Genomic DNA, 19,421 nt, shown 5'->3' with positions numbered 1-19,421 from the left:
GTTACTTGCGATTAATTGTCTCTCGCTATCTTCTCTATCATATTTTCTGTGCATTGTTCTTGTTCGTTCAATAATATCCAGCATTCGTTTCAGTTAAAGCAGTCCACTAGCTAAGCGCCTGGCATATATTGTATAGTCCTTTCAGACTACTACCTTCCGTATTCAACTACGCTTCAATATCGATCTTCAAGGCTGTTAAGGTCCTTCCGTAAGTCGTTTGTACGTTGTTTGCCTATCCTCGCGATTGATCCAGTGAAAAGGTTGATCAGTCGCCATACACTGAGTCTACTGTCGTGTTGCGGTGGCACCTGCATACCAAGCCATCTGGATAAGTTGAGTATCTCCGGGCGAATCTTGGGCGACCTTGGCCATCGTTGAACATAACGAGCGCACGGTGTCGTACTCAACGTAGCAGACGAGAACAGACGTAACTCAGTTGCACCCTGCAGACGTGAGAATGGTGGCGGTAACATCCGGTAGCGATCCGAAAGGGTCAATCATCAACTAAACCATTTCAATGCAGCATCCCCACATCTGGGGAAATTTCGATGAAATTCCTCCCTCGCACGAGCAGATATCTACGACTTGGCAACGGAGAAACCTGTAAAGTGCAGGGATGGCAAGGCTCCGACATTTCTTGCCTATAGCACACGAACTGAATAGGAATTCCCTTGTTGAAGGGGACCCATAGAGGAGAAGGTGTTGGGACCAGCAGCACCTTGCGGCGAGAAAGTCATAAGTAGGACCAACTCCATCTTTGATTTGTTGGGAACTAAGCATCCCTGAGCGCACCGCGGAAAGCGGAGCAGAGACTGGAAGTAACTATGTCCTCGTTCGGGAAGAGTTTCTTCTCTAAAACCCCCAGGGTCAGGCACCCAAGCCAAAATGAAGAAACAAAACGTCCGTTCTTCCAACGAGTCCAACTTGGAGGGGAATTCACGGAGAATCGCATCACCTGGACAGTTAGCATGGCTACAGTCTGAATCCCCGGCTCGCTTCTTAGTACATATAAAGGATCGACTCTTCGTTCCACCTTTCCTCCATCCACTTCCCAACCTTCTGTCGATACTCAAGTGACAACAATGGGTGGACCAGGAGCAGTAAACACAGGCGGCGACGCTGGATACGCTCACCTTATCGACCCAAGAAGGAAGTGGTACAACAACAAGCGGTATGTCTATTGGACGACTTTGGTATTCTTGGACTAATTGGTTATTCTTCCCTAGCCTCATTGCGCTTAATGGTTGGATCTTCCTCCTGTAAGTGGTATATGACTTACCTTTTCTGCACTTCCTAACGCCATTCATTTCACCAGCCTCATTACCTCGTCAACCAACGGCTATGACGGGAGTATGATGAACGGTCTTCAGTCCCTCCCCCAATGGAGGGATTACTTCAACAACCCTTCTGGTGGCATGCTTGGTCTCCTGAATGCCATCCAAGTATGCTTTTTCCTGTTCCTTCTGCGAGCATATTCTGAACTCCTCGCAGAACATCGGCTGTTTGGCAGCTTACCCATTCTCCCCCTACATCTCTGATGGTCTCGGTCGCAAGTCTGCCATCTTCCTGGGGGCGTGCATCATGTGTATCGCCACTGTGATCCAGACTGCTTCTCAATCTGTCGGCATGTTCATTGGGGCTCGTTTCCTTATTGGTTTCGGTCTTACCTTCGCTGGTAAGTCTTTTCCGTTTACGCCCCTCCCAGATACTCGAGCTAACACGAACTAGCCGGCGCTGCTCCCATGTTGGTCACGGAAATTTCTTATCCCGTATATCGTGGCCCGTTGACTTCAACTTATAACTCTCTTTGGTATTCTGGAGCTATTGTGTACATCTTCATTACGCTTTCCGCTCGGGATTAGGTTTAACGCCCTTCTCCTCCAGTGCTGCCTGGACCACTTTTGGCACTTTCAAAATCGGCAACACCTGGTCTTGGCGTATCCCCTCCGCCCTTCAGGGCCTCCCGTCGATCGCTCAAGTTTTGTTGATCTGGTTCTGCCCCGAATCCCCACGTTGGTTGGCCAGCAAGGGCAAGGAAGACCAAGCTCTCAAAGTCCTTGCTTACTATCACGCTGACGGGAATGTGTAAGTATCCCCTCTTCTTCTTTTATTCGTTCTTTAAGTTTTTTCTCTTTCCAGTAACGACCCTCTTGTGCAATATGAATTCCAAGAAATCAAGAACGCTCTTGAATTCGATCGTACCGTCGCTTCCAATGTTGGATGGAAAGCCCTCGTCGCCACTCCCGGTAACCGAAAGCGCATGCGCATTATTATCGCTCTTGCTTTCTTCTCTCAATGGTCAGGCAACGGTCTTGTCTCGTACTACCTTAACAAGGTGTTCGATTCCATCGGCATTACAGACCCCACCATCCAGGTTTGTTCCCCCACGACTATCCCCACGTCGCCTTACTCATCACTCATTCGCCCGTCTAATTAGCTCCTTATTAACGGTATCCTCCAAATCTGGAACTTGGGATGGGCCCTCCTTGCCTCTGCATTCGTCGATCGCATCGGGCGCCGAATCCTCTTCATGACCTCAGCCATCGGCATGCTCATCTTCTTCGTCCTGCAAACCGTCTGTTCTGCACAGTTCGCATTGAAAGGATCCGACGCTGCTGCGCACGCTGTCATCGCCTTTATCTTCTTGTTCTATATGTCTTACGAGTACGTCCTTTGGCCAGTGACTCCCTGCTGATACTAACTATCTCACGAAGCTTTGCCTTCACTCCTCTCATCGTCTCCTACACTGTCGAGATTTTGCCCTACCCTCTCCGTGCGAAGGGCTTCACGATTTTCAACTTCTCCATCTCCCTTTCTCTCATCTTCAACCAGTACGTCAACCCGGTCGCCCTCGATGCCATCGCCTGGAAATACTACGTATGTCCCATCATATTGTCATCCTTGAGATATACTCACTTCCTCCTACTAGATCGTCTACTGCTGTTGGCTCGCATTTGAGACCGTGTTCCTCTACTTCTTCATCATTGAGACGAAGAACAGATCGCTTGAGGAGACCGCCGCCCTGTTCGATGGAGAGGAGGCCGCTCAGAACATCCACGCCAACCCCGTTGATGTTCGCTACGACGAAAAGGATGAGAAGTCCGCAGGGTCGTCTCACGAGCACATCCAGAGCCTCCCCAAGGTTTAAATCTTGGCAAGTGTATAACGGTTCTAATCATCTCTGGCAGATTAGTTCTCCTCTGTTCTCTATCAATACTTTCTAGGATACCATGTAGGACGGGCGCAGACAGTTTTTGTACGGGTTCGAGTTGTCTTTTCTTTTCACGATCTACGTCAATGCTCTAGATCGTCTCGTATCAATGAGACCTCTATTAGTATTTTCCCCAGCGTACACGACGTCTCTGTATCTATCGACTCCCCATACCATTGTAATACACTAAGCTTTATTTTCCTGCGAGATCTGAGTTGTGCATCGATCAGCCGGACCGACGTAGCAAATCAATCAACCAACTAGGAAGTAGAGTATATTTATTCATCGCTTCTCCCGCTAAACGACTGTGCCTCACTTACAGACAACAGTTTCGGGAGCTTATCTTTGATTGGTTCTACGCTCGGTGCTTATTGAGTGCTTCTTTGAAGAGGATCCGACAGGCACTTACGCGAGGTGAATCGGTGCGCGCACGGCCGATAGAGGGCCTCAAGCGGAGGTAAGATGGAGTTGCTCCCATGCCAGTCAACGGTTCTGTGGGTCGTTGACATATGTTTGAGACCTCCGCGACCTATCCGAACGCGCCAGGTCACCATGAAGAGGACATCGAACCGCAGGGTCCCCCTTCTTTGTCCCAGTCAACCTAACCCCGCGTTCTTAAGTGGCGAGCAATAATACACATTTTGAAAGAGACAGAAAATATTTTATATACCACCAATGAATGAATGGAAGGAATAAACAGTGGGAGCGATGAACCATGGAAATAGAGGGGTCGTCCTAATATAATAGCAGATCACCGGCAAGAGGGCCAGTCTAGTACAGAGTCTAACTCCCTAAGTGACTTCAACCCATCTTACCATCCTTCTTCTTCTGCTTACGAGGTGGTGTTACTGGTCGTCCCATGTTCATACCGCCGTAAGGGTATTTGGCTTTCTTCTCGGCCGGTTTCAATATCTGTATCAAAAAGTCAATTTAGAACGTAGACATAATGGCGAGATACATACCTGGAAGGAGCACAGTAGAGTCTCGTCTACGCTCATCATAGCACCTGCATTATCGAACTCTCCGCAATAATTAGGGGCCGAGAACAGAGTGACGAGATGGCGCTTCGCGAAAAATTCGTAGCCGTCTTCGACGACCTGCGGAACGAGGTGAATAATACTTTACGGAGCTACTAGCCGAACCCACCTGGTGTGCTCTACATATTAAGTCCATGTCATGTTTTTGCAGGAATCTCGACACTACATCGGGGCCAAACGTAAACGAGACGCCACGGTCATTTTCTGACCAGCCAGTGATGTCCTTGTCTGGATCTGACCATAGTAGGTCGCAAAGAAGACCTGAAAGTTGATCACGTGGTCAGTCCATCTCGGCATGAGGCCAGCACCGCCACACACACCTGTGTCTGGGACGTCTGTTGGCCTCATAACCCGGCGAATTTGCTCCATAGATTGCAAGTCCGGACTCAGCCCTCCGTGCATCGTGAAAATTTTTTCGTCCACGATTGCCGCGATGGGTAGGCAGTTGAAGCAATCCGTGAACGTTTTCCATAGCTTGATATTATACCGACGTTTACCTGGAAGAAAGTAGCACATAAAGGAGTTGGTCTTACGTGCATACAAAACCACGTACATTCATCGTAGAACCCGTATATTCTGTTGATACTAGCACATTCGTGATTGCCGCGAAGAATGAAAAAGTTTTCGGGGTATTTGATCTTGTAGGCGAGGAGTAGGCAGATGGTTTCAAGCGATTGTTTACCTCGGTCTACGTAGTCGCCGAGGAAGAGGTAGTTCGCCTCAGGAGGGAAGCCGCCGTATTCGAACAAGCGAAGTAGGTCGTAATATTGACCGTGAATATCACCTAGATTTCGACATTGAGGGGAATCGCAGGAGGCAGTAAAACATTGGATGTTACGAACCGCATATTTTGATGGGTGCCTCCAATTCCAACAATATCGGCTGACCGATGAAGATTTCCCTAGCCTTCGTACACAGATACTTAATCTCGTACTCTTGCAGCTGAACAGGCTTCCCGGGGCGGTTGCCTCGCACTATAAGGTGGATGGGGGGCATCAGAGGACCATTCATAAAGCCGAGTCATCCAGATGCTGTCCAGCATAACCTCGCGTGCCCATCCATTCTTTCCTAGACCAATGATTCCCGGTATCATTGATTTTAACAGCCAACACTCGGTACACAGCACCATCATCGAACGATGTCGTGGCGGGAAAATGGACGGTCAGCATCCTAGTCCGCCCATAGAAAGGAGTGCCCATCCATATCTTCGCCCTACGAGGTCCACTACGACTTCAAAAGTGAACAACAACTCGCCTTCTAATAGACGGTCAATGACCGAGTCAAGATCAATTTCGGTTGCTGAATCTGCCATGGTGTTCTCCCCAACAAACGTTTTCTCTCTCCTCGACTATTCCTGGGGGTAAAATTGGTGCGTCGTTAATCTTTTGGCAGTCGTGGATGCACAGGAAGAGCGGCGAACGGGAAACAAGCAATTTAAGCGTCGAGACAGGCGGCACGACCTTTTTGCGGGTTCAGAATGAATGAAACGATTCAGACGTTTAAAATGACCACGAAGATGGGCTATTGGCGGCCGAGGATGTCGAAGTGAGAGCGTAGTCGGTAAGTTCTCTGGCAGCCAGCACCGCAGAAGGATAAAGGACTGGTACGAGTATCGATGAGACGTTGGTGGGCGGTACAGATAACGCTGGGTTTGACGTACAGTTCCAAACTCGGAAGCTCTCGGATTCCCGCGCCACCGGCATCCCTTAACAGGCAACACCTTCAAGGCATTATTTGAGTTGAATACAGAATGGATGTGTACGGAATGATTAAATATATAGCTACAATGGATTCCAGTGTGTGAACAAAAACGCAAAGCAATAGAACGAGGTCCGTTATGTTATGTATGATAAGTGAAACGTGGGCCGGTATAATTCCATCTGAGTGTCGTTAGTGTCGTAAGCGCAACTACGAAGGAGTATCTACGACGCCTGTGCCCTGTGGCTGGGTGGCTTCACGACGAGCGGCTCGCCTTCGCCTTCGCCTAATGATGAAGATTAATTTATAAATGGACGATCGTTGCTTCACGGACTAACCTCGGGAACAATGGACCTCTGGGCATGATTCTTTCGTCTAGATCTAACGCTATGTTACTCGCAGCTTGGAATCCCTAAGTTACAGCCATCGACCATGAGATCAAGTTCATGAATCATACATACCACTCACCTCTATCCAAGCCACAACATCTGTCATATCTTTGGCTTGCAGAAGGAACTGTTCGCCCTCCAGCCTTACCCGAATGACATTTTTCCTCTTCACATAGTCATTCCCCAACCCGCTCTCAGCATGCTGTAGTGTATATGCTTTGATTAAATCCAGGTCCGACGTGCGTCGTTCATGTGGGTTGCCTTGGGTTATAAGCGTCTGGCTTTTAGAAGAGTTTATGGTAGTAGGAGAAGATCCGCTGCGGAAATGTGAGCGCGAACTAGATGAAGATGTTGGTGCAGTGCTCGACGTCGCACTACTAAGGCCATCGCCCAAGAAGCTAGATGGCCCAGACACAGAGGATGAACTCGTACTGGGACGAGCAATCGACAACGATGATCGAGGCGTGTTCGAAGAGCTTCTCGGCACTCCTGAACTGGGTACGTCGCTCTGCGATCGAGAATGGGATCGCGACTGTGGTTTCAGAAGCTGACCGACAACACCTAAGCGGGACCTGCTACTTGCTGAAGTCGTTATGCTTCGAGGTTGATTAGGTGGCGGGCTTGGTTCCGACGGGTGTAGCTGGATGGTCGTATCAGGTGGCAGTGCGACTTGTACGTGTGTTTGAACCCGCCCACTGGCAGCCTCATCCTCAACCTTTGCGACCATCAACAACTCTCTGTCACCAATCTTCTGCTCTTTTGACCGTCCGTTGCTTGCCGAAGCACCCTTACTGGCTGCGCTCTCTGTTACATCACCGACCCCAACCTTCTTCTCCCACCAGCCTCCAATGACACTGACACCCGCCAGCTCTGGTGGACATTCATACACACGGAACACGGTCCCTTCGAGCTCGCAGACGACTCGACGCCATTTACGGTCCCGTGCCATAATTCCGGGCTTGCTGAACTCCATCTTTCTTGGCATGACAGACTTGAGATAGATATCGTTGCTGTACCGAGGAAGCGTCTCTGAGCCTTCGACGATGTCGTCGCGCGGGTGCGCGAGCAGGCGATGGTGGGGGTGCGGGGGAAATGCAGGATAAGGTGGTGGTTCAGTAGAAGCGGTGAATGTAGGCATGGAGCGTCGACGCTGCAGTGGGCGTGGTGGGGTGAGGGTGTCTCGACTCCCAGAAGGATTATGCCGTTCGTGGACAAGAGCACCATGATTTACGCCGCTCCGTGCACTATCCCTTTCTTTGCCTTTTCCTTTGACAGAAGCAAGCTGCAGTGGTTCTTCGGCAACAATCAACTCTGAATCTTCTGCTGCTTCGTCCGTCGCTTCTCGTATAGGTTTATTTCTGTTTGCTATACTTACCAAGTCTATCATGCTCCTGGAGGCGTGTTTAGATATACCAGGTCGTCTATTTTGAGGCGTCGAATCGAGGTTGAGTTCGAAGGGTCCTGCATGAGGCGTCCGCGGTTGCGAGTTTAGTGCCTTTGCTGAGAAATAGTCGTCGAAGGTAGGCGTCTGAGTGGGATCTGACTCGGGTTCACGTGCTTTACCCTTGCCCTTCCCCGGGCGTGACGCGGCGTCGTCGCCAATGAACGATAGGTCTATTCTTGACACATCTACTTCCGGGAGTAAATGGGGGCCATGCCGTAGGCTGGACGCAAATTGTTCAGAGGCGTGTGCGCCACTTATTATACTGGCAACACTGTCCATAGATCCTCGAGGTCTTCGCATCAGGGTATCCGCACCGTCATCGGGGTCATCATTTTGGGCATCATGGAACTCTTCGTCATCGTCGTCTGATTCTGAGCCATCGTCGCCGTCTCTGGGTTCGTCCCGCCCACGAAGAGGTAAGGCAGGCATACTGCGCAATTGCCCATTTCTGCCCGCCGTGTGCGCTTGCACAGGCGAGTCTGGGCTCGAGACGACGAGTTTCGGTAGGTTGAGAATGGGTAGTGGGGGTTGGCGAGAAATAATAGTCGGAGAGAGGCGGGCATCCGATATTCCGTTTGCGCCGAATCGATGAGACGGAGAAGGCAGGTTGTCGAGACGCAAGGAGGGCGACGACGCCTTTATGTGTGATGGATTCTTCGCGAGCATTTTGCCAGGGATGCCCGATGACTGCAAGCCACCCGATGTATGTGGTCTCTGAGTAGCGTGTGTCGGAGCGGAGGGTGGGACAGGAACGGGAAGTATGAATGATGTCACGGATTGGTCAGTTGGCAAGCCGTCGATATTGCGGCGGGGAGCAGGAAAGTCTCGACGCACGGCATGCGCTCTCGAGGTCGAGCTTCGTGGAGATCCTGACCGGTCAGAACCTTCGTTTTCTTCATTATCATTCATATCCATGTTATGGAGACCCAGAAGCGGCTGTGACATGTATGGCTTGGCGACAATGTGCATACCAGCATCCATCGAGCGCGTCTGGCGAAGGTACGGACTTGTGCCTCCGGCGGTATCTGTGGAATGTCTTGATTTGCGAGCGTGAAAGCGAATACGACCGCGAAGCAGGGAGACCTTTTCAAGAAATTTGCTCGCCCGACCTGTCTTCGGAGGGAGTTGAGATTGCGCTAAGGCCATCGTATAGACGAGAAGCGTACCTGGTTGTCAAATGTTCTCGTTGGCAACTGCGGATCCGGCATCGTTGGCCACGGTCACTCCCCGCGACGTCGAGGAGGAGGCGGAGCGCTGTGGCAGTGCTAGGCGCCCCTGTAGCTCTAGCGCTTATTGGGCTCTTGGACAGGGGTGCCGCGGTGCGTTCAAGGTCAACGATTAAGGATGAAGCTGAGGTGCTTGAAGTTATACGATTCAGGTACCAGTGAAGACCGCTAGATGTTGTGGCTCGCAGATGATATGTATTCATACCATAATTATTGAGTCTCGATCATGCACATCATGATGCCAATACGACAACTGAAACTGATCACGCATCATAAATTGGTAGCAACGGAACATCTGCAACCGCAGACAACAATGTACACCAGAATCGATATCAACAATTAACCCAATGAGGAAAAACAAAAATGAAGTAAGAACAGTACTCTATGTGTTCGTGAGTACCAGACCCAAGTTAGGAGCGTCCATAGAAGCGACGCCAATAAGAAGCGTTGTCAACCTAGGGGGATATCAGTTGCGATACAGCAAGTATTGTAGTAGAATCAGCGTACCCAGTTACGATCAGTAGACACGTCTACAGAAATAGGTATCTTCAGAAGGGGGGCATAGGAAGTCTGCAATGAACTACTCACGCGTATGGAGACACACGTATACCTCGACTGGGCTATCAGCGGTCCTCATGATTGAGCACATATCGCCCTTTCGCCATTCTAATCCCTTGGACCATATTTTGGTCGCTGCCTGGAAGCCAGACGGTCCCACTTCAGCGGTTTGAGAAGACATGCTATTTTTGTGAGGGTGTTGAGCGGTGAAGGGTAACAATATCTATTGATAAGATGTCAGATAAATGATGAGTTTAGAGAACTAAACGGGCGTACAGATGGACCTTGGGGGTGTTTTGAATAGAGGTTCACCTATCCCGGGTACCCTTTTATACATTGGGTGGGAGTGTGTGGCAAGTGGATCGTCCAACCGGCCTCCCTTTGTTCTTCGAGTATTTGCCCGAATAAGCCATGTTCTAAATGAGTGGCGATGGGCGAAGCTGAGCGACCCTTATGGCCACTGCATAAGCGAGAGACACAGCGCATAGTGGCCCAAATTTGCTACAAATTTTGGTCCCCCACGTTGTTTTAATCTGCGAGAACAAAGTGACAATGGTCGGCATCCAAGTTTGAGCTTCGGGGAACTTGACTTACGGTCCGAGGGTAGCGGTAGTGTTATCCACAAATTCCTCAACTGACTTGACGTGCTATCCATCAAATAATCATTTGAGGGTGCCCAGAGTTTAAACAGCGGGTCCACAAGAAAATGGGTATTATGTCAGCGAAGGCTCATGAACTTACTTCCTGAATGGACCGCGGGTGCCAAAATACATTGAGGGCACACGGTACATTCGTCTCCGTCCTTCGAGGATATTTTTACTGGTCGTTTACGTAGCGCCATCCGTTGAAACACTTTCTTTGACCCCATTGTGACTCTTTATGCGAGGTTGTACTGCACCCCATAATATGGATGAGGTGTCATAATATGGGTGTTACAAGCAAGTATAAAGCGGAGTGCTGGATATTTGAACCAATACATAATCCTGTAAACAGTACTGAGCGGATATTAACACGCTCGAATCTGCCTTAATGTGCGATGAGAATTTTCAAGGGGATAGCCGAGGATAGTCGCCGTGTTGAGGTGAATTGGCCGCGGAAGCAACTTGGCCGCTCTCAGCTCTGTACCAACCTGTGGCACCCTTCTACCTGCCTACTGATGCCTAGAATTTCCGGCGAATCTGCAGTCCAGGCTAGTACTACAGGAGTCGAAAAAGGGAGCATCACGTGCCTTCCTTTCATATTCCAAGTCGAGACATAGGCATTCCTCAGAAACTCATCATTCTATCCTATGTCCGGAGGAGATACCCCCAAACTACCGCAAGACGAGCCTTCTGAGAAGGTCAAACCCATAGACGAGAACACTATTTCCCCACTTAATGACACGAAACCCGCAGCGGCGAACGACAGTGATGACAGTAAGGCTGGGCCTGCTCACGACACCCCCACACCCCCCAAGGTCGCTTCGTTTGATGATCCAGAGGCTCAGGCCCTGATAATATCATCACTGAAGTCCCAAATCCTAGATCTTTCTACCCAAGTAACACAACTAAACGGCAAACTCATCCGCTCCTACGATCGCATATCAGACTTGGAGGACTCGCTGCACTCGTCTACTACGAAGCTCGACTCGTCGAAATCGCGTATATCCCTGCTGGAGCGTGAGCGTACTCAACATCTCTCTGCCTTGGACACTGGGTTGTTGGTGGAAAGGACACATGTCACTGCAGAGTTGACGCGTCTCATGGAAAAAGCGAGCGAAGAAGCCATACACCGCGGAGAGGCAGAGAGCAGGAGAACCGAGATAGAGAGAGAGCTAGATGATCTCAGCGCAAGCTTGTTTGAGCAGGCTAATGTCATGGTTAGAGACGCCAGAGGGCAGAAGGCACTAAGCGACCGGAGGGCCAACGAGGCAGAGGTGGCGCTGAGAGCTGCAGAAGAGGCCGTCCAGTTGATGCAACAAAGTCTTCAGCAAATGCAGCACGACAAGGATGAGGCAGAAAAGACGCTCAGAGACATGAAAGGGAAGAACAGGGTAGTCGACCGACCGAATCCAGTCGCGTCACTACGGCTGCTCAATTCGCATGCTCCATACTACGAGTTCCTTTCTTTTATATCTCATCTCCGCTCGCTCCATCTGCCAGCATCTCAGCCGCCCACGATTACTACTCTCCTTCCTTTGCCATTCGTTGCGCGGCTCCTTTCGGAAGACATGTACGTGCCTGATCTCATTTCAACGAGCCTTACTTTCTACGGTCTATTTCCAGGGAACCAACCGTTCGTCTGGACTTGGCGCCCTCGTTGAATTGGCTTTCACGTCGCGCCGTACTTGCGGCCATTCACAACGGGCAGCTCACGATCGAACCCATGGCGACCAGCACTTTGCTAAGCGAACCTTCTGTGCTTAAGCAATCGTCGGCCTCTCCTACTACTGCTTCCCCCCACTCGCCCTTTGTCACCAACACCTCATCCTATAACATCCCTTGTGCACTCTGTGGTACCCCTATATTTGGACATACCGAGAGCCAGCATGGCACGCGACCTCCTACCCACCCTGCATTAGCCTATGGAGGCACGATGAATGCCCAGAATTCATCATGGTCTACATCAATCTTCCGGCGCAACCCCGCTGTCGGTGGTCTCAGCGATTCATCTCCCTCGCGTCCAGACGTGAAGCAAGTATATGTCTTCCGTCTAGCGTCTGCCACTTCATCGTTCCAATCCCTCCCTCTACCAATATCCTTCCCTACATCACTCCAGTCTCACAGCTCAGCCTCGACAGCCTACTCCGCCTCTAACACTCCCTCCACTTCCAGGGTGCCAACGCCATCACAAACCCCTCTACAACTCAGTAGTCCACAGAACACTGCTTCTACTATTTACCCTCTGTGCAGCAATGGCTGGTGTCTTGTCCGTCTTCGCACGACGTGTAGCCTCTGGGCTTATGTGCGCGCGGGTATCGTAGAAAAGGTGTGGGAAGAAGAGATAATGAGCACACAAAGTGGAGTATCTGCCGTTGATGGTGATCAAGAGAAACTTGGAGGACCTCACGCCGTTTCGAGGAAGAACTCCAGCGAAGAACAGAATCCAAATGGAAAGCCACCTATACCTCCTCGACGACGTGGACTGTGGGGCATGGCTAGTGCCCTTGGCGAACGAGCCGCCAGTTGGACCCGAGAGCCAAGTAGGGATAGGACACACAGCGATGCTAAAAGCAGCGACGACGAGAAGCGTTTCACAAATCCCCTTCCACCACCACCGCCTACACACCCCTCAGTCACTCACTCTGACACATCACATGTACCTCCACCCCTACCCAAACGAAGCGAAGGTCGACGCCCCGTCCCGCCGCCCCCATCAACCGATCCATCTGCCCCCATGCCACAGGACGTTGGTGGAACTGGAAGACATCGCCCTGTCCCATCACCCCCATCAACCGAGACGCCCGCGCCCGTTGAGTCCACGACTCAGGATACCCATGATCTCGCGGCCCGTGAGTTCAAACTCTCCGAATCGAGTGCGACAATTGAAGGAGGCACAGACTTCGATCAGCCGCCTGTATCTCCTAGAAGGGTACCACTACCTGAATCAAGACCTGCGACGCCTACGCAGATATTTCGTGGGCCGAAACTAACCCCTAGCTCCACCCCATCGCGTTCTGGATCTCCTACCCCTGGTGTTGCTCCACCTCTACCTCGGAGGGCTGCAGCACGCCCCCGACCGCTCTCCACTCTTGGAGGCGAAGCGCTCCCTACACCAGCGCCCGAGACTCATGATGAACAACCTGCGACCACCGCCGTCATACCGTCGGCAAACGGTGCGGAAGGGCTTGAAGATAAAGCTGATACTCATGATGAAGGGAAAGAGTACGCGCCGGCGCCGGTTGTTGACAACTCTCTTTCTTCTGAAGTGAGAGACACGGACGTTCCCAATCAAGCAGACAAATCAGATCACAACACCGAGCCCGTCCCCGATGAAAAGGATGACAAGCCCGACAGGGAACAGACAGGGGCCACTGAGAAGGAGGCTGAGTCTCTCCCATACAGCGAGTCCCTTCAGAAGGCCGGTGGCGACAAGGAGGCAGACATGTCTGACAAATTCCTATATATCGGGGACTCGACATGGGAGGAACGTGCTTGGAGGGAAATAATTCGGCTGAAGGAAGACATGTTTTTGGCTAGAGTTGGTGCGTCAAGATAGGAGGTCTGTACGTTTCCTGTGCTCGGTTCATAAAGATGTTGTATCTGTGAGCTACTGTAAAGGCTGAGTGAATTGCTTTGGGGGCGTATGCAGACCCATCCCAAAACCGGTTTCCCCTGTTTCCTACGTCTAAACTAACGTTGTGCAGATAGATTCCGGTTCGAGGCAACCACAAAAATAATCTACCAATCCTGTGTCAGGTATTAAGCACATCCAACTCCCACGCCGTATCCTACCCCCACTTGACCACAGACTCAGATGGTCGAGAAACAACAGAATCACTCGCCGTCCGGGTTGTCGTTGCCCGAAACGTAGAGTGGGAGGCGAATCCTCGGTAGACAAAAGCCGGCATACCTTAAACAGACGAGTGGACACGGTGACCTCGTGGGGTGATAAAAGGCGACCGGAAATATCAATTTTTCGACATCCTCGCCGGGGCAGAAGCTGGCAGAAGGCTGCTGATGATCAATTTACGAGAGCCTTGACCGATACACCTCAGTGGAAGCGCTAACAGCGAGTTCCTACATTGCACTACACTCACAGTGCCGTGGCGACTCCTAGCGACCTCACCCGACGCTAACCCTCGGAAATTCAAGAGCAGCGGCAGGAGCTTTTAGTGCGCGTCCCGTGTTCGCCCCATATATCGCCCCCTACCTCGTCGGTGTCGCAAACGTGTGCAGAACACACTCGCCACCACCCCCCAAGGTCCGAGTTGCTTCGCAGCCTCCTTCGGGGCGCTCGATAATTGACGTTTGTTCTCATGCCGCTCCTGTGGGTCTAAGAAAAGGTTACAGGGCCACGGCATTGGCTACCTTTGCCCGTATACCTGCGGTTTGGCGACCCTCCTCCATCTCCAGGTTGTTAACCAATGGAAACACCGCTGTTTGACGAGGCTGACATCTTTGACATACCATGGTACCCCTCTGTAAACCGGAAATCAGGATTCGGGTTCTCCATCTTGATCTATCAAAATAGCTATTGCACTTGCTAGGTAGGCGACCTCTATGTCGATCATCCCGAATTCCGTGTGCCTGTTTGGTCCTCGAGAAAACACAGATGTGACTCAGTGAGTCTTCTAAAGTTGCTATCTCTAAAGCTTGGCGTTTTGACCATGCGCTACTATACCTGCAGGTGTCGATTCTTGACAAGAATACCTTTAAGTATAATCAATCGTGCGATAGGCACGGATTACCGCCGTATGATGGTCTCTCATCCAGTCAACGTTGTCGTCAATTGCTGTTTTATGATGGTATTTGACACGACGTGGGAAGCCGACATCAACTCTGCCCTTGTTCGTCCCATTCATGGCAGTCACAAGGTGAAATTACGTGCGAGTGAACATGTCGGGTATTACTCTCGATTCAGCAGAGCCCATATCACCTTCGCACGATTTATGCAATAAAGCGCACCCATCACTCAAACGTTCCGACTTCTGGGGTTACATGTCTCCGGCTTCGTCGTCCACCCGAGCCAAAAGTTTCCGCCGTCCTGATGTGCGTAGAACAACACGATGAAGTCAGGTTGCCCATTGGATATACCTTAACGGCATGGGCGAATGGTCCTTCACACCCTCCGTATTGAGTTCTTTTATGGGGACAACGAAATGGTATAAAAGAACCAGTGACTCTCCATACTCAATCCGCAAGAGCCCAACAGGTTTCTTACTCCACCGAACTCGCCATGTCTTTCAAAGCTCTCTTCACTCTTACCGTGCTTGCCGTGTCCGCCTTTGCCGCTCCATCCAAGAAGGTCACTTGCAGCGGTGGAAGGACGACTAGCGATGCCAGCGTAGGTTAAAGTTGGTTATGGCACTAACATGGCCGCTGACTGAGCAGCGATAGTGTTGCGTCTGGTTCGACGTCCTGGACGACATTCAAGAGAACCTGTGGGTCTAAAATACCCTGCGTTTTCTGTGGTTATTAACGTTGGTCATAGATTTGACGGTGCTGAGTGTGGCAAGTTAACTTGCTCATTTACGGTAGTCTCTTTTTTCTAACTCTTCAGAATTGCAGGCGAAGAAGTGCACGAGGTACGTTGATAAGATATTGTCCACTTTCCACAACTAATTACATTGTCCATAGTCCCTTCGCGTGAGCTTTTCTGTTAAATCCGGACTGACCGGGCTATTCACAACGCCCCCATTAGTTGACGTTCCATGATGCTATCGGATTCTCCCCGAAGCTATCCCGCCAAGGAAAGTTCGGGTAAGTGCACATGCCGTACTTTCTTTATCCACTAATCTCATCTCTTTGGGTAACTCAATAGTGGTGGAGGCGCGGGTAGGACACTCATAGCCTAGCACATGCTCCACATTTTGACATCTTCGCAGACGGTTCTCTCATGGCACATACGGAGATCGAGGCGGCCTTCAGCAAGTGCTTTCCCCTTGGTAAACACTTGCAGTCTAACACGGTCACGTAGATGCAAACAACGGTATCGATGACATCGTCGAGGTCCAGAGGCCCTTCGCCATCAAGCATAAAGTATCCTTTGGTGACTTGTAAGTTGCACCGCAGTGCTCCATGGCGCAACTGCTAATTGTAAAATAGCATCCAATTTGCTGGTGCGGTTGGTGTAAGCAACTGTGCTGGAGGCCCCCGACTTGAATTCCTGGCTGGCCGTTCGAATCACTCCATCGCATCCCCTGACCTCCTTGTCCCCGAGCCCAGCGACTCGGTGGATGCCATATTGGCCAGAATGGGAGATGCAGGTTTCAGCCCAGACGAGATCGTTGATCTTCTTGCCTCGCACAGTATCGCAGCAGCTGATCACGTCGATGAGAGCATCCCCGTACGTTGTCGTCTCTTTTCAAGTAGATGTTAACCGACGCCGTCTCCTATTAGGGGACCCCGTTCGACTCTACTCCGAGCGCTTTCGATGCGCAATTCTTCTTGGAAGTGCTTCTCAAAGGAACGCTTGTGCCAGGAAATGGCACCCACACCGGCCAGGCGCTTTCTCCTATCCCTGGTGAAATCCGCATCCAATCAGACTTCTTGCTTGCTCGCGACAGACGCACAGCCTGCAGGTGGCAATCTTTCATTGGTATGTTATCCATGCGCTCAGCTATTTTAGATGTGCTTAACTTTGCCATACTAGCTAATGAAAGGCTCATGGTTTCGCGATTCGAAAAGGTCATGTCGAAGTTAGCCACCCTTGGACAAGTCCGCTCCCGCCTCACCGACTGTTCCGACGTAATCCCCGTTCCCCAAGTCCGACTCACCAAGCCCGTCACCATTCCCGCTGGGAGAAGCATGGCTGACGTGGAAGCTGCTGTAAGATATTCATCGTATCGCACAAGTATACCCTTTCACCCTACCTTCATAGTGTGCTGCCACCCCCTTCCCTGCTCTTTCTGCAGATCCCGGTCCAGTTACTACTGTTCCCCCTGTGTGAGTACCTCGTAACGCTCATTCAGCAACATATACTGATGCCCTTCTAGTCCCCCCTCGTAAATTGACAGCTTTTACTGGTTCATGCAATAGTTTAGGTTCACAGTGGTTTGATTTATGTGCTTTTATTCTATATATGGTCCGATTTCGTGCACTTTCTTAGATTCTGTTCACGTTGGAATACACTTTGAAATACATTCCGAGCGTTAACTACTTACCTTGGATGTAAGCCAATTCTATATTGGTAGAGCTTCGCGGAGATTATTACACCGACATAACTCGCTGAGAAGTCCAAGCCGCTGGGTCCCACGGACTTGGAACTGATGCAGATCCACTTTGATCCTATTATGGTGAATCACCATTAATAGGCCACCCGAACAGGAGCAATCCCCTGTTCGATATCCGACACAGTGGGTGCACAACAGGCTAAATGTTCCATTGGATGATTTCTCCGACAAGGTGGATCATTTGATAACTGTGTACTTCGGGCTGTTTCGCTCATCCGAATGATACATCGCAGATTAACTGAATCGTGAATACAAGCCACCTAATTTCTCACTGGAGACTCCGTCAGGGTACAGCAACAGTTGACCTGCTGCAGGAACCTACGCAGTGCCACGAGCTCGTCGGCCTGTGGGATTGCACTCGGGTTGCTAACGTTGACCACTGTAGGCGTTGGTATAGCTCGGCGTTGATTATGGGGACGTTAGATGATACAGTATTGGTAGTTGTGGGCCCTGGTTCAGAAATATCAGCATACGCTATGTTGAAATAAAAGCAGGTCAGTGTAGACTCCTAGTTTCTCAGACTGGTTCTCATCCCCAATCCATCCTCCTTTCGCGGTGCTGGTCATCTCGAGTTTCTCCTCATTCTCCACGCTTTACCCTCTACACTCAAACATGGTTTACTCCACATCTACCATTGCTTTGGCTACCTTCTTGTTGCAGGCCATGACTGTGATGTCCACACCCCTTCAGTAGGTTTCACTTTCCGGGCGAAAGGCACTACGTCTGCTCACGATGTCACCCATTTCTGTCCAGGCTGTCACCCCCTCCAGTAGAATCTGCCACACCGGATAGCATCGGATCCTTTGGTGCAGGTTGGAGCACAAGTCCTATGCGAGGCCCACTCCCAATCCAACAGCCCCCTTATCGTCCTTCGTTCCGAGTAGGCACTACGCAGCTAGGCCCGCTGTTGCCAAAGTACACGTACCAGGGAATGGACTCGGATCTACACGCTCGATCAGACATTGCCTCCGATGTCGCGGACCTGGCCAAGTTTCTCAACAGCCGAGATATCGAGATGCTTGATGCCCGTGGCTTTGGAGGTATCCTGGGGAAGATATTCGGCAAGCTCGGGCCCCTCCTCCTTCAGCGGCGGGAAGTAGACGACGAGGCGATGGCACAGTTAGAGCATCTTCTGCAATCTCGCGAGCTCGCAGATGAACTCGAGGCTCGCGGGTTGTTCGGCTTCCTCCCCAAGCTATTCAACATGATTTCAAAGGGAAGAAATGCGGCAGACACCATACTCTCACCCGCAACACCCCCATCGCCGCCCGCACCCACTGCCAGCGGCGCGCCTGCGCCACAAAGGAGAAGTGATGACCCAGATGTTCAAATCATCGAACAATTACTTTCTCGCGAGCTGGACGAGCGAGGTTTCAGTAGCACGCTAAACACACTTGGGTCAGTGGCGCCATTGATCGGGACAATCGCACCCTACATTCCTTCGATCTTTGACAAGATCAGGGAAAAGTTCTCCGGGCACGACCAACCTCCACAAGCAACTGCCGCTCCCGTACCCCAGAGAAGAGCAATGAAAGATGATATCGAGGAGCTCGAGAGGTTGCTCGGTCGTGAGATGACGGACATTGAGCGTCGCGGCTTCGGCACGAAACTTGGGGAAGTGGACCAGTTTGACCACTGGTTAGATTAAAGAACATATTGGAAACCACGATTTACTTGCTCAGCCTATCGAACCTACAACTTGTTAGTAGTCTGCTTGTCGTTGGTAAATAGCTTGTTGAATCCTACAACCACGCACATGAACCTTGTCCGAGCACTAACCCTCAGCACTTAGGTGTCCAGCCCTGCTTCAAAGATTTTGTCCTTTCGTTTGCTGTCAGCGGAGAATATTCTGTAACACCTTCCTACCTCGGAAATAATCCATCAATGTCCTTAATTGAGGATCAATTAGAATTTCCTCAATGGGCTTACTGGCAGTCACGTGAGTAACTGAAATACTGCGCCACCACATCCAGTGTTCTTTTCTT

General features: G+C 50.8%; 6 protein-coding genes across 6 annotated transcripts; 4 read left to right on the top strand and 2 right to left on the bottom strand.

Annotated features, from left to right (window-relative positions):
• Positions 1-1,082: 1,082 nt before the first annotated feature.
• Positions 1,083-3,148, top strand: PC9H_008664 (uncharacterized protein; the record flags this gene model as incomplete). The annotated part of the gene is made up of 10 exons (XM_036778172.1): positions 1,083-1,171; positions 1,227-1,259; positions 1,316-1,442; positions 1,492-1,675; positions 1,729-1,828; positions 1,885-2,085; positions 2,140-2,374; positions 2,438-2,664; positions 2,715-2,877; positions 2,930-3,148. The coding sequence occupies 10 exons, from the start codon at positions 1,083-1,085 to the stop codon at positions 3,146-3,148; spliced, it is 1,578 nt and encodes a 525-aa protein (XP_036629600.1).
• Positions 3,149-4,012: 864 nt separating this feature from the next.
• Positions 4,013-5,244, bottom strand: PP1_2 (Serine/threonine-protein phosphatase pp1; the record flags this gene model as incomplete). The annotated part of the gene is made up of 6 exons (XM_036778171.1): positions 4,013-4,123; positions 4,174-4,308; positions 4,358-4,509; positions 4,569-4,745; positions 4,802-5,032; positions 5,091-5,244. 6 exons carry the CDS (start codon positions 5,242-5,244, stop codon positions 4,013-4,015), a joined length of 960 nt encoding a protein of 319 aa, XP_036629599.1.
• Positions 5,245-6,156: 912 nt separating this feature from the next.
• PC9H_008662 (uncharacterized protein) lies at positions 6,157-8,987 on the bottom strand (the record flags this gene model as incomplete). The annotated part of the gene is made up of 4 exons (XM_036778170.1): positions 6,157-6,232; positions 6,285-6,358; positions 6,415-8,892; positions 8,946-8,987. The coding sequence occupies 4 exons, from the start codon at positions 8,985-8,987 to the stop codon at positions 6,157-6,159; spliced, it is 2,670 nt and encodes an 889-aa protein (XP_036629598.1).
• A 1,864-nt stretch (positions 8,988-10,851) lies between these two features.
• PC9H_008661 (uncharacterized protein) lies at positions 10,852-13,967 on the top strand (the record flags this gene model as incomplete). The annotated part of the gene is made up of 3 exons (XM_036778169.1): positions 10,852-11,774; positions 11,828-13,746; positions 13,909-13,967. 3 exons carry the CDS (start codon positions 10,852-10,854, stop codon positions 13,965-13,967), a joined length of 2,901 nt encoding a protein of 966 aa, XP_036629597.1.
• Positions 13,968-15,440: 1,473 nt separating this feature from the next.
• Positions 15,441-17,153, top strand: VPL2_3 (Versatile peroxidase vpl2; the record flags this gene model as incomplete). Its single annotated transcript, XM_036778168.1, has 11 exons — positions 15,441-15,548; positions 15,602-15,645; positions 15,696-15,715; positions 15,773-15,789; positions 15,906-15,964; positions 16,055-16,131; positions 16,182-16,260; positions 16,310-16,550; positions 16,604-16,802; positions 16,857-17,032; positions 17,085-17,153. The coding sequence occupies 11 exons, from the start codon at positions 15,441-15,443 to the stop codon at positions 17,151-17,153; spliced, it is 1,089 nt and encodes a 362-aa protein (XP_036629596.1).
• An 895-nt stretch (positions 17,154-18,048) lies between these two features.
• PC9H_008659 (uncharacterized protein) lies at positions 18,049-19,084 on the top strand (the record flags this gene model as incomplete). The annotated part of the gene is made up of 2 exons (XM_036778167.1): positions 18,049-18,125; positions 18,190-19,084. The coding sequence occupies 2 exons, from the start codon at positions 18,049-18,051 to the stop codon at positions 19,082-19,084; spliced, it is 972 nt and encodes a 323-aa protein (XP_036629595.1).
• Between the last annotated feature and the right edge of the window lie 337 nt (positions 19,085-19,421).

Source organism: Pleurotus ostreatus (genome assembly GCF_014466165.1).
Source record: "Pleurotus ostreatus strain PC9 chromosome Unknown scaffold_6, whole genome shotgun sequence".
NCBI lineage: Eukaryota > Fungi > Basidiomycota > Agaricomycetes > Agaricales > Pleurotaceae > Pleurotus > Pleurotus ostreatus.
The sequence above is the reverse complement of the archived record's forward strand: the minus strand, read 5'-3'. Positions and strand labels throughout refer to the sequence as shown.